The 13,074-nt window shown below is 38.5% G+C and overlaps 1 protein-coding gene across 1 annotated transcript in view; it reads left to right on the forward strand.

The window, feature by feature from the left end:
* The window catches only part of KLHL15 (kelch like family member 15), a 55,481-nt gene extending 49,721 nt beyond the window's left edge, over window positions 1-5,760 (forward strand). Inside the window, exon 4 of the mRNA XM_056131210.1 lies at window positions 536-5,760. Coding sequence (XP_055987185.1) covers window positions 536-1,645 — 1,110 coding nt within the window. The 3' untranslated portion in view covers window positions 1,646-5,760. The remainder of the gene's footprint in view (window positions 1-535) is intronic.
* Window positions 5,761-13,074: the final 7,314 nt, after the last annotated feature.

Here is a 13,074-nt window from a genome sequence, read left to right on the forward strand (position 1 = left end):
ATCCCGTTTCCTTCCCACTAACCCTCCCCACAGCCTGCCTCTATGGCAGACACTTGTCTTTTCTCTCTTACAGATTGAATCAATATTTTGTATATATTCGATGCTTTACTAACTCACTAACAAATCCCCCAAATTATTTAGTGTTTATTTTTAATAGTGTTTTTGTGGTTGGGAAAAACCATCCCCATGGTTTCTTTCTACTATGAAACCTCTATCTTTATAGCTGCCACTTGTAGCCCAGGACTTGATAAGGGGATTAGTGTACTTGATAAGGGGACTTAAGCGGTTTCCTGGAAAATAAATTGTTTGCTTTAAAAAGCTTAGAAATACCAGAGATTATTACAGATATAAAAAGCATAAAAGCTTTGTAGAAAATAATAGGAAGAAAGTTTAGAAGAAAGTTTAGAAGAAAGTTTTAGTAAGGCTTGCCTAAATCCCTAAGTTGTCTTACTAGATTTTGTTATATTATTTGATACTAGTGGTCTTTCTTTTTGGTTAAATAATTTTTGTGTTGTTTTCAAACTTGCATTCTTAGGTTAAAACATCAGAATTTTACAGATACTCCCGACAGCTGCGTTATGAAGTTGACCAGGCGTTGAATTACTTTCAGAATGTTCACCAGCAACCTTTATTGGATATGAAGTCTAGCCGTATTCGATCTGCCAAACCCCAGACTACAGTATTCCGAGGAATGATTGGACATAGTATGGTTAATAGCAAAATACTTCTTTTAAAGAAACCAAGAGTCTGGTGGGAGCTTGAGGGCCCACAAGTTCCTCTGCGCCCAGACTGCCTTGCCATTGTCAATAACTTTGTGTTCCTGTTGGGCGGAGAAGAGCTAGGCCCAGATGGAGAATTCCATGCTTCCTCTAAAGTATTCAGATATGACCCAAGACAAAATTCTTGGCTCCGAATGGCAGACATGTCTGTACCACGATCAGAATTTGCAGTTGGTGTCATTGGAAAGTTCATTTACGCTGTAGCAGGCAGAACCAGAGATGAGACTTTCTATTCTACTGAGAGATACGACATCACCAATGACCAGTGGGAATTTGTGGATCCTTATCCTGTTAACAAATATGGACATGAAGGGACTGTGCTCAATAACAAGTTGTTTATCACTGGTGGTATCACCTCATCCTCCACCTCCAAACAAGTGTGTGTCTTTGACCCCAGCAAAGAAGGGACCATCGAGCAACGAACCCGGAGAACTCAAGTAGTTACCAACTGCTGGGAGAATAGAAGCAAAATGAATTACGCAAGATGCTTTCACAAAATGATTTCTTACAACGGCAAGCTCTATGTCTTCGGTGGTGTTTGTGTGATCTTGAGGGCTTCTTTTGAATCTCAGGGATGCCCGTCCACCGAAGTGTACAACCCAGAGACTGATCAGTGGACCATATTGGCATCCATGCCAATTGGTAGAAGTGGTCATGGTGTGACTGTGCTGGACAAACAAATAATGGTTCTTGGAGGCCTTTGCTACAACGGTCACTACAGCGATTCCATTCTCACTTTTGATCCTGATGAAAACAAATGGAAAGAAGATGAGTATCCACGAATGCCCTGCAAGCTGGATGGTTTACAAGTCTGCAACCTGCATTTCCCAGAATATATACTGGATGAGGTCAGACGTTGCAACTAAAACGACGTCTTTTTCACTCAAAAAAGAAGCCAAACAAGAACATTTGTTTGTGTCGTAGTTAAAGCATAAAGAAAAACCTCACCAGTTTTACTATCAAAGCCATTGGTCTTATATCATAAATTTTCATTCTGTGCTAGCATTCTTTTTCTTTTTAGTGACCTCAAATTCATGCAATAAGTTAATTCTAAGCACTAGCTCTTGAATCTACTTCCAGAAGCAGTTTAATAGAATGATCCACTTACCCGGGAAGTTGATTTTATGCTTTAAACATTTCTTTCAGATACCAGTATAGGAGGTATGCATCTTGTGAGAGAAGACCTGGGATGCAATTTCAGTTCCTATATCTATCTGAAATCTTTTCGAAGACTTCTTTCAGTGTATTTCAGTCTGTTAGACCTTTTGGTTTTATTAAGTTTCAAACTCATGACCTTTTTTGCATGGCTTTTTGCTGAAAATGCAAAAATATAAATTTTCTACAAAGGTAACTTTTTTATATTCAGAACACTATTTCTAAGCTGCCTTCTCTTATCTGCATTGTGTTAGTGAAAGCATATCCACACTTGCATACATCTTATAAATATATAAGGCACATCCCCTTTTATGCGTGGTTAGGATTCTATATTTTTAAGCTAGTGCACTTGCACACAGTTTGCCATACTGTTGAATTTTAGATGTAACGTCTTTTCGTGTATTAACATTTTTAGAAAGTTAAAGTAACTGGAGTCCTCATTTGGTATCAGAGTAGCCTGTCTTTAGTCCATACTGATTCAGTAATATTTGAACTCTGTATTCCTGAAACATGTATGGATTTATGAAAACTAACATTTTGTATTTTATTTCCAAATGTAAACATTAGTGTTCTTTATCGATGTTTGTCTTGTTTTTGAAGATGTTTTTCTTTGCAGTTTGTTTAATGTTACCCTGTTATTAGTGAGAATTGGAGTGGTATATGACAAGCCCTGGCCCTGCAGCGTGCAAGCACTTTTAAAGAGAATTTAGGTAATACCAGACTCCTAGTAAAGGCCCCCTGAAAGTAAGTGCAACCCCTTCTTTACATTCAATACTGCTGCTGCATCTGTTATTGAATGGAAAGTAGCAACTCGTGGAAATTTGAGCTCAGTTTTGACATAGAGGTAAGGGATAGAATTAGAATCTTACTGGTCATATCTACTTGTTTATTTAGTACAAAATACTTAGCGGCACTGGGGGTGTAAAATCCCCAGTTTTTCTTTCACAGAAAGCTACTAGCATGGAGAATAACCCAAAAGCTAAGAATGGATCAAAAAGAACTGTTTGAAAAGCATTTGTAATAAGTGTTTTTAGGATTTGCCGCACCTTTCAACTGTTTCAACTTGAAGGAAAAATGTAGTAGACAAAATTAAGCAAGAATAATAGGGGAGTGGATCATTCAAATTGGTGCCATTTTCTCCTGAGCAAATAAAAGTCTGTGTGTCATACAGACTAGAAAACTACACTGGCAAAACATGCCAGATCTTAGGATATCAGTGCAATATTGCAATGCCTTCTATATGGCTGTTGTATAAATTTTCTAGTTACACTTTTTTTAAAATTTTTTTTTTGCTGCTGCCACCACTGAACATAAAATGGAAGCGTGAAGTCATGGAAATGTGAAGACTTTTGTTTTTTGGTTTTGTTTGCAGTTAGACTAGTTGTCTAACTACTCTAATAAAAAGTCCCCAAACTGAAGGCATTTAAGATTTAGCCAGATGCACAGGTAGTTTTTGAACAAGAAAAATATTGGCATAGGTTTTAGAAATCAAGTTATTAACATTTATTTTTGTATGTGACACTTAAATTTTTATCAGATGTTCCTATCATTTGCTTTCAGTTTCTAAGAATAATTTTTTCCCCATGCCAATATGGGTAAAAGTTTTCTACGTTTAAAAAATTATTTAAAATTAGTTTACTTTGAAAACTAGGCATTGGTTAGCCATTTCATTCTTTTCCCTAATATATTACTGGGTATAGTTATGTGTGCTTTCTTGCTTTAAAGAAAATAACAATAATGTTTTTGTTATTTTCCTCATTTTGCTGGTAAAGACCGAGATGGGATCTCGGTCCAAGACCTATGAGAGGCTTTATATATATACTCCAGTGGTGCTTCTCTTTAATTGCTTAGATATGACTTCCTAGCCCTCATTAGGCTAAGATCTGGGCAAATAAGTGAAATATTCTTGGTCTTCCATTTTCAAGGCATATGGCCAAGCTCAAAGTTCATGTTTTAGAAAATTTGTGAAACCTTAACTTGAACTAACTCTGGGTTCAGCTTCACATGTAAGTCATGTCTGACCTGATGTTAGCTGTTATCAGTTTTGAGCTTTAAAAATAGTTGCTATTGCTTGGGTTCTGAATGTATGAGAAACTTCTTCTGTTTATATGTAGTGCTAGTTTAGGTTATTTTAAATCCATAATTACATTCCCATTTAAAACTCTGGTTTAATTGCTGAAAGAGATTTATTTTTGTTATACTAAACTATGGAAATTTTTTTCATAGAATATTTTCAAGTATTTGTGTGCTTCATTTGGAACCATTTTTGTTGATAAACATTGTATACGCTCAAAATAGTTCTCTAAAAATTCAAAGAGATCTGAAACAATACAGTTGAACTGTTTTGCTCTTTGTGTTAATTTTTACTTTAAATTTTCAATGCCAGACTTGACAAATATAGCTAATCTTCATTACTTGCATCTAATTAGAAGTGTTTGTTCTCTTCCATGTCTTTGACCTTCGAAGTTTTTATTTTAATCTGCTTAAAGAAAATCCTTGCACTACAACCTTTTCATAAAAGTCAAAATTCTCACATTGAAGGTTTTGTATTGGAAGAAATACTACTGGTTTTTGAAAAGCAATGCTTACTAGAATTAGTTTTCTTGAGACAGCTTTCACTGTGTCCTCATTTCTCTACTCTGTGTTACTATAATTTGTGAAATATTGACTGAGCCCTTCACTTATCTTTTCTAAAGCAGCACCTTTGGACACCTCATTCTGGGAAGCCTGCTCGTGTCATAGTAAAGGACACATTTGTGTGAGGAGAAGTGGTAAAAATGGAGAGTTTTGTCTTAATTACATGAAACTAAGCTTTAAAATATTTTATAACAAATTATTTGAGCTGCATAATCTAAACATGTCAGACGTTCAGTGGGACTATTTTTATATATGTATATGTGGTTGTAGGTCATAACATTTCAGTTTATAATATAAATTGTTATTTCAGTTTATAAGCTATATCTCAAAAGACTAGCTCTTTTGAGGATACATAATTTAAAGTTTTAGACTGAAGTAAAACACAACATAGATGATAGTGTAAATTAGATATAATTGAGGGCTATACGGCAGTAAGACTGCTAGTGCCATTTTTCTTGTTTTCCTATTATACATTTTTGGTTTTGTTTTTGTACTCTGAACATTTTTAGGGATCATATGTTTTGTTTAATCGAATTACAGTTGGTTTGGGAATAACTGTCTTCTAAAAAGAAATTTATGGTGAAAGATTCCAAAAAATTAGTTTATTGAGAGATTATAAAGTAAATTCCATAAGCATAGATGGGAATAGGTGGACTCATGGAAGTCATATTCTTTCAGTATACCAATCTTACTTAAATATTGTACAAGTACCGTTGAAATAATGCCATCAGGTTGGTTTGTTCCCCCTTTATAATGTTGGATTTTCTTTTTACATCTTTGGGAACAACTACATAAAAAACTTATTAATCAGTGTATCAGTAAGGATTAGGTGTTTGCTTTCTGAAGGAATGTTCCAGTGAGGTGATTGGAGAGGTTATTTTCTACCTAACTTGTATATGCCCTATACCTCTTGGGCATACTTTGTCTATAGAAAAATATTTTGACCTTTAGGTACATTTTGGGCCAGTAGTCAAATAATCGTAGGGCCAACTTAAAAATCTTAGAATAATTTAAGGTTTGCCTTTTATACCTGTTTTGAAAGCCTTTACATTTTTGTCAGGTAACTTTTCCCAAGCCGTGAATATAATCTATTCGAACATGTTTATGCTATCCATTCTGTTTTTAAATTGAAAAAATGTTAAAAGTGTTTATGAAGAAAGTTTAAATAAAATATTTTTAATCTTTAAAATATACTTTATCTCTTATTATTTACTATATATAATCCATTGCTTTCAAAGTCATGCATGACTTGTTCAGTAGTATACATTTTGTTTTCCTTCAGTTTGCCAAGGAAGTGCCACAAAAATGTGATTTCTAGTGATACTTTCAGCCACAGATTCAGATGAGAACATTAAGTTGAAATTATTTACATTGATATGCAATGGAAATTTCATAACGAAGCCAAGTAATTAAGAGTTCCACTAACAAGAGTTTTGCATAATGGAAACAGTGTTGAGAAAGAGCGTTTATAAGCTTAAATCTATAGTGTTTTTTTCTTTTCTTTTTTTAGGTTTCCTTTAGCATTTTTTGTTACATTATTCTTTGGGGAGGGGTAACACCCAGCAGTGAAGTGCCTTGCCCCCGTACTCTGGTCTGATTTTTTAATTGAATCAGTCAGATGCAGTTACAAGGTTGTTTGTGATTGGGTTTTTATATAACGTTCCAACACCCATCCCATCACCAGTGTATATTTCCCACCACAATGTCCCCAGTATCTCTCTCTCCCTCTCTCCCTTTCCCTCTCCTCTCTCCCTCCCTCCCTCCCTCCCTCCCTCTCTTCCTCTCTCCCCCTCTCTCTCTACCTCCCTCTCTCTCTACCTCCCTCTCTCTTACCCTCCCTCTTATTCTTCTCTCTACCCCCCTCCCTCTCTGTCCCTCTACCTCACTCTCCCTCTTTTGGGCATTATGGCTTGCAATACAGATGCTGAAAGGTTATTGTTCTTAGAGGCATTTCCGAAATTAGGCTGCTAATTCTTAATAAGTTGCTGAATTGGAACCAGAGGCTTTTATATACATCAGGCACATGTGTCTTTAAAATGGAGTGTGAGAAATCTTAGAATTCACTACATCCTGATCCAACTGCCTGGCCAGCCTCTTTGTATCACTATCCATATTTCATTTAATTATAACCTTTGTGTCCTAATATTCAGCCTCAGGTTACTTTTCTCCCCTTCCTGTTTGTGAACTCTAACTCAAACCTAAAACCTTTACGTCTTTCATGGAATTAATTGCTTCTTATACACAGGACATTTAGAACTCCCAGTTCATTTTGCATCATAGTTGGATATGATTATTTTTCTATAACTATTTCATAGTTTTCTTGGATGAAAGGACCTCCTTTTATTCTTTGTACCCTTATCTACTGATAATTTTTGTATAAACACTTAAGGTTTATTGCAGCATCTAAAAATTTCATGAGTTTACATATGTTCTGCTTTCTTTTCAGTGTACACACTTCCTGCCTAATCTCATCTATACATAATGCTTTTATTCCAGTATCTGTTAAATCTCTATTTCTCAACTCTTGTGTTCCAACATAGCCTGTGAACCTCTTTAATTATCACCGTTTTCAAACAAAGAAGTGCAAAACTGAACACATTACCTCATCCCAAACCAACCCCTTGATCTCTTTTCCCTGAACAGTGGGTCTCTGGATGACACTCTCCTTCATCCCAAACAACATCTTAGTACATCCAATTCTGTCAGTTCTGAATCTCCCTACCTTCATGCCCTCATAAATCCTAGTGGTTTCCTAGTTCTCCCTTTGATCTACCTCCAAAATCCGTATTTTACAGTACTTAACAGAGGGACCTTTCAAGACAAATGCCTGACTCAGTTTAACAATCTGTTCTTGTTCCATCCACCTGATAATAAGACAGGCTTCCTAGCATACTCCTTCTGTCTGTTCAGTCTCTCACATCCCATTTTCTAGCTTTGCAGACTACCTGGAGTTCTGAGGCTGGAGTTCAGCCTCTGTCTTTGTACATGCTGTTATCCATCATCCTTTCCTGGACTTGAATCATCTTTTTCTGCTTCAAGGAACAACCTGAGGGGTCAGGGATGTGTGTCAGTATGTAGAACACTTGGCTTGCATGTGTAAGACTGGTTGAATCCTCAGCCCAGCAAATAATTTTTTAAAAACAACTGGGGATCATCATGGTCTGTCAGTTTTGTTAAATTAACCTGTCCTCTTGGCCTTAACCATAATACCTTGTGGCTGCCTAATGCACCCCCCCTTGCCCCCCCCACACACTCCCTCTAAGGCTCTTATGTGATCTGCTCTTCTCTGTATTCCTGAGGGTAGATACTCTAAGAAAAATCTTTGTTTTCCACGGGTCTGACTCCATGTGTGGCACATAGTAGTCCTTCATAAACTCGGTACAAATCCATGAAATGCTCTTGGTAAGAAGGGCAGCTGTTTTAAAGAATTTGATGACCAAAATTGACTTTCTTTCTTTCTACTGATGCGTGTACCATATCTAGGTAGATCAGCTATCACAGTGGTCAACAAGTACTCCCATAGAAGCACAGTGTTTTGGATCCAGACTCAATCAAGACCGAAGTGTGTTCTTTATTTTGACTCCTTGGGGGGAGGGGGAGTCTGGCTGCAGTCTTGAGAAGCAAGACCACTGCTCACTTCTCAGAGAGTATAATCAGATTCTTAATAAAGTTTCTAAAAAGTTCTGGTGTTAATTCGTGTTGATTTTGTTTAACTCAGTGTAAATGAGACATTTTGTCTCTGGGATTAACGACTTTTTCCTATGAGATAGATATATGACCCATGAATAATTTTGAAATAGGTGAAGACATAACAAAATAAGTACAGAAGGCCATATTGCAGCTACTGTAATCTACAAAAAGATTTCCTCCTGCAGGGGCTGGAGTGACAGTACCTCAGGTAGAGTACTTGTCTTGCATGTGGCCAAGGTTGGCCTGGGTTAGATCCTCCCCGAGTCCTCCAAGAGCGATCCCTGAGCGCAGAGCCAGGATTCAGCTCCAAGCACTACCGATGTGGCCCCCAAACAACAAAAAGATTTCCTCCGACAGGAACAATCTCACCTCCTCAAAGGAGTAGGATGAACTTGCATAATTTGTACAACTTGTATGAGCTACTGTACCAAGTATGCAGCTCATCAGATTTGCTCCCTTAAAAGCAATGGACAAACCTGCCCCCTCCCCAAAATAAATATGAATGGAAAGCATGCAGCTAGGGAATCATTTTAAGAAAATACTCAACCCCACCCAACAGATCAGTGGGAGTCGATGACTAGGTGGGCTGCTCTCATCCCAACGCCCTTGTTCCCTTGTGGCCACAAAGCCAGCCTTGTGGCCTTGAAGTTCTATTAGGCCCTTGCAAGGTCCTGCCTTTATTTGGAGTGGAGAATGCCCTCTCAGTGCAGCCTACATTGCACTTAGCCTGGGGTCTAAGTAGTGATAGGGTTTAGCAGGAGAGTGGGAAGCTCCCAAGAAACTTTTCTGTTTTTGAAACGTACAAGCTGCTGCTCAGGCATCACTCCCGGTGGTGCTTGGGGGACCATGTGGTGGGTGCTGGGAACCAAACTGTTGGGAATCAAGCAGTAAGGGCTACATATAGGAAGTGCCTTAACTCCTGTTCTCCAGCTCCCAGAAATATTTACACTATCTTGGGACAGTCCACCTTATCCATATTGGTCCTAAAGGGATAGATAAGACTTCATTTAAGTGGAGCTACTACTTTAGCTAGTAAGACACCTTGCAAACAAAAGCTGGAGTAGATTTGGAAATTGCTCAAGCTTTGCATTGCCCTGATCACATATTCATCAGCAAAGGGTGGGAGTTTCGTTGACTTCAAGTGTTGGAAGTATTTCTTTTATTCCTTTGTACCCCAATTCAGTCTGGATTATCACAATGAGAAAGTGTAAGGACACTTGTATGTGTTGTGTAAACCTTGGCAAGAGACAAGCATCTGCTGCAGAAAAAAGCCTAATTCCTGGCCTGTCAATAATTGATAGTTGGTCCCTGGAAATCCAAGCTTACAAGGCTCTCACTTTGGCATCACATGCTTTAAAATTGGAAGATAGACAATTTAGCAAGGCTCCTGCATAAGGATGATAGAAAAATTCTTGTTTCCAGAATAAAAAGGGCTGGAGAAGTCAGTGGAATGAACAGATATATGCAGGAATCCCTGGTTTGATTGCCCTGAGCAGTACTGAGAGTTTCCCCTCAGCACAGAGCTAAAAGTATCCCTAAGTACTACTGGACATGGCCCCCAAACAGGAGATGAGGCACTTGTATGCAGCCAACTCCAGTTTGAATCTCAAACCACATAGGGTACCCTGAGCACTGCTGGGGCTCAATCAACTACAGAGACAGGAACAACCCCTCAAATGTGTTATTTTTTGATGTATATGGGGGAGAGTGGCGGGGCTTGGGAAATTTTCAGTGCAAAGGTGGGTCTCTGGGTGTTGTCCCTTAGCTCAATAATCTTGGTGGGGATATATTAATAATTAAAATTTTTTAAATAAAAGAGCAGTGACTGGTGGGGTGGGAAAAGTGAGTGGAAAATAAAATTCATAGAATTTGTTTAGGTAAATCACTGAAAATTATAAATGCCTTCAACATATACAAAATGTAATTTCACCGACAAAAATTTATGGAAGGTACAACAAAACAAAAACATACTCAAAATGAGTTAATAGAAAATTCCAACATCAGTAATAATCAGATTTCACTATAGTTTCCTGTCTTGTATTCCACATAAACTTGGAACAATTTCACAAGTCCACAATAATTGTTTTAACACAATATCATAAGGTATCAGTTCTACCATTCTTCTCTTATGAGACATCACTACATTTTAAAAGTAGTTCTCCTATTTGAATATAGGTATACACATTTGTCAGCACCCACACTTCTGATGCATCAATGTACTTTTCATTTATTTTGGTTGTTGGGCTACACCCAGTGGTGCTCAGGGCTTGCTCCTGGCTCTGCTCAGGGATTACTCCTGATGGTACACGGGATTATATGCACTTCTGGGGTCTGAGGTAGGTTGTGTGTAAGGCTTACCTCCTATATTATCTCTCTGGCCCCAATGTAGTTTTAAAATTTTTAAATTGAATTAGAGAATAATGATTTACAAAGTTATTGATAGTTGAGTTTTAGGCATATAATATTTCAACACCAATCCCATCACCAATGTCAACTTCCCTTCACCAGTGTTCCCATACCCAATCCTACCCCTAGCTCTCTACCTCACATGTCACCTTGAAAGGCAACAGACTCAACAACACCCAATGCTGGGGCTAGAGCAAAAGCACAGCGGGTAGGGAACTTACCTTGTTTGTGGCTGACCTGGGTTCGATCTCCAGCCTTCCATATGATCCCCTGAGCACCGCTCCCAGCTGCAGAGCCAGGAGTAAGCTCTGAGCACCCCTGGGTGTGGTCCCCGAACCAGCCAAACAAAGAACAACACCCAACGTAGTTTTCTAAAGGTGAACTAAAAACATTTCAGGGGCTGGAGAGATAGTACAGAGGGTAGGGTGCTCTCCTTGCACATGGCATTCCACACGGTCCCTCGAGCACCACCAGGGCCAGGAATAAACCCAGAGCATTGTAGGCTGTGGCCCAAATCACCCCCACCAAGAATATTTCAGACTGGAGAGATGACTCAAAGGTCTGGAGTGTATTCCTTGCATACTGGAGTCCCCAGTTTGTTCCACAGTACTACATGGTCCATTGATCACATCAGGGCTACGGGAGGTAAAGTCAGTGATCTCTATGGAGTAGCCCTAAAGAAATGATTCAAATCCCTGACAAGTACTGCTAAATTAAGCTTCAGAAATATGTATATATCCATATCAGCAATGAATGAGTTTATCATATCTTTCAATAATTAAATCACTAGGTAAATGTAATAAATGAAAATTGTATTTTAATTTGTTTCTTTGATTACGGTATTGAGTAATTTTCACATGTCATTTTGCTCTACTGTTAATTCCTGCTCGTATAATTTATGCATCTCTCAATGGAATGTTTGTGCTACATTATTAAGTTTGAAGGTTTATCATCAACTGTGGAAGGGGAGTGGGACACAACCAGCATTGCTCAGAAATCACTTCTGCTGGTACTTGGGGAATCATGCAATTTTAGGGATTGAACCAGGGTTGGCTGCATATAAGGCAAGAGCCCTAATGTCTATACTATCTCTCTAGCCCAAGATATGTGTTGTATGGATGGGTTTTCATCTTTATGGGGAAGGGGGTTAGCAATATTTGGCTGTACAAGGGGCACACACACTCCTACTTCTGTACTCAGGGATCACTCCTGGTAGTGATGTCAGGGATTAAACTGGGATCTGCCACATGCAAGGCAAGCACCGTACCCACTGTACCATCTCTCTAGCACCATCTCATCAACTCATCACACTTGAGTATTCCATTACTATAATGATATTTAATTATTTGGGTCATTTAAAAATCATAATCAAATTTCATTAAATGTGGAAAGCAGATGTAGATAAAATAAGAGAGATGAGAATTACACTAATAGAACAAAATGATCAAATACATTTGAGGGATAGAAGTTGATCATGATCGAGAAAGTCATTGTATACATAAGATTCAAAACAAATCCTAATTAAAAGCTTAAAAAACAGCATTTTCCTTAGATATACATTCTATAATAGAAACATATAGGAGCTGGAACAATAGCACAGCAGGTAGGGTGTTTTGCCTTGCACTCAGCCAACCCAGGTTCGATTCCCAGCATCCCATATAGTCCCCTGAGCACCACCAGGATTAACTCCTGAGTGCAGATCCAGGAGTAACCCCTGTGCATTGTGCCATGTGTGACCCCCCACCCAAAAAAAGCAAAACCAAACAAAATATAAACATAATATAAACTTAGTGAATAACTTTGTGGGAATGGTGGGAATGATGTTTGGTGGGAGTGAAAAAAAACCACAGAAGAGCTGTTCTGCTGTCAGTCTAGTGGGGTTACAGACAACTGAAAAGCATTCAGGGTCCCTGAGACATAGCTCAAAGAGCAGGAACACACACTTCGCACATGAGAACCCCAGATCTGATCCCCAACACCATGTGGTCCACCGAGTACCCCTGGGAGTGCCCCCCTGAAAACGCTAAGGAAAAATACTAAATTAGAGGTAAAGGCAGGATAACGTGGGAGCGCAGCAAGTTACTAAAATTACTGATGAGAATCAGGAAGTTTCATGGAAGACTGGCATTTTCTACTTGGTCATGGGGATAAAGCAGGATTTTTCTAGGTAAGAAATATGAGAAAGGGGTTTTGAGAGAATGTACCATGAAGCACAGGTGGAGGCTCTGACCTAGGCATGCAGCCAGCCCCCAGGCCTTTATCCACCACTAATGGCAGCCTGTCAGTCTTCTGTTCAAGTGGGTTCTGGTACTGGTGGGAACAGCATAAAACTGGCTAGTAAAAATTGCAACGAATGAAAAAAAAATGCTCTGAAGACTGGTTTGTAAAATACCATGGACAATTTAGA

This window comes from Sorex fumeus, unplaced genomic scaffold (genome assembly GCF_029834395.1).
Source record: "Sorex fumeus unplaced genomic scaffold, SorFum_2.1 ptg000086l, whole genome shotgun sequence".
NCBI classification, from domain to species: Eukaryota; Metazoa; Chordata; class Mammalia; order Eulipotyphla; family Soricidae; genus Sorex; species Sorex fumeus.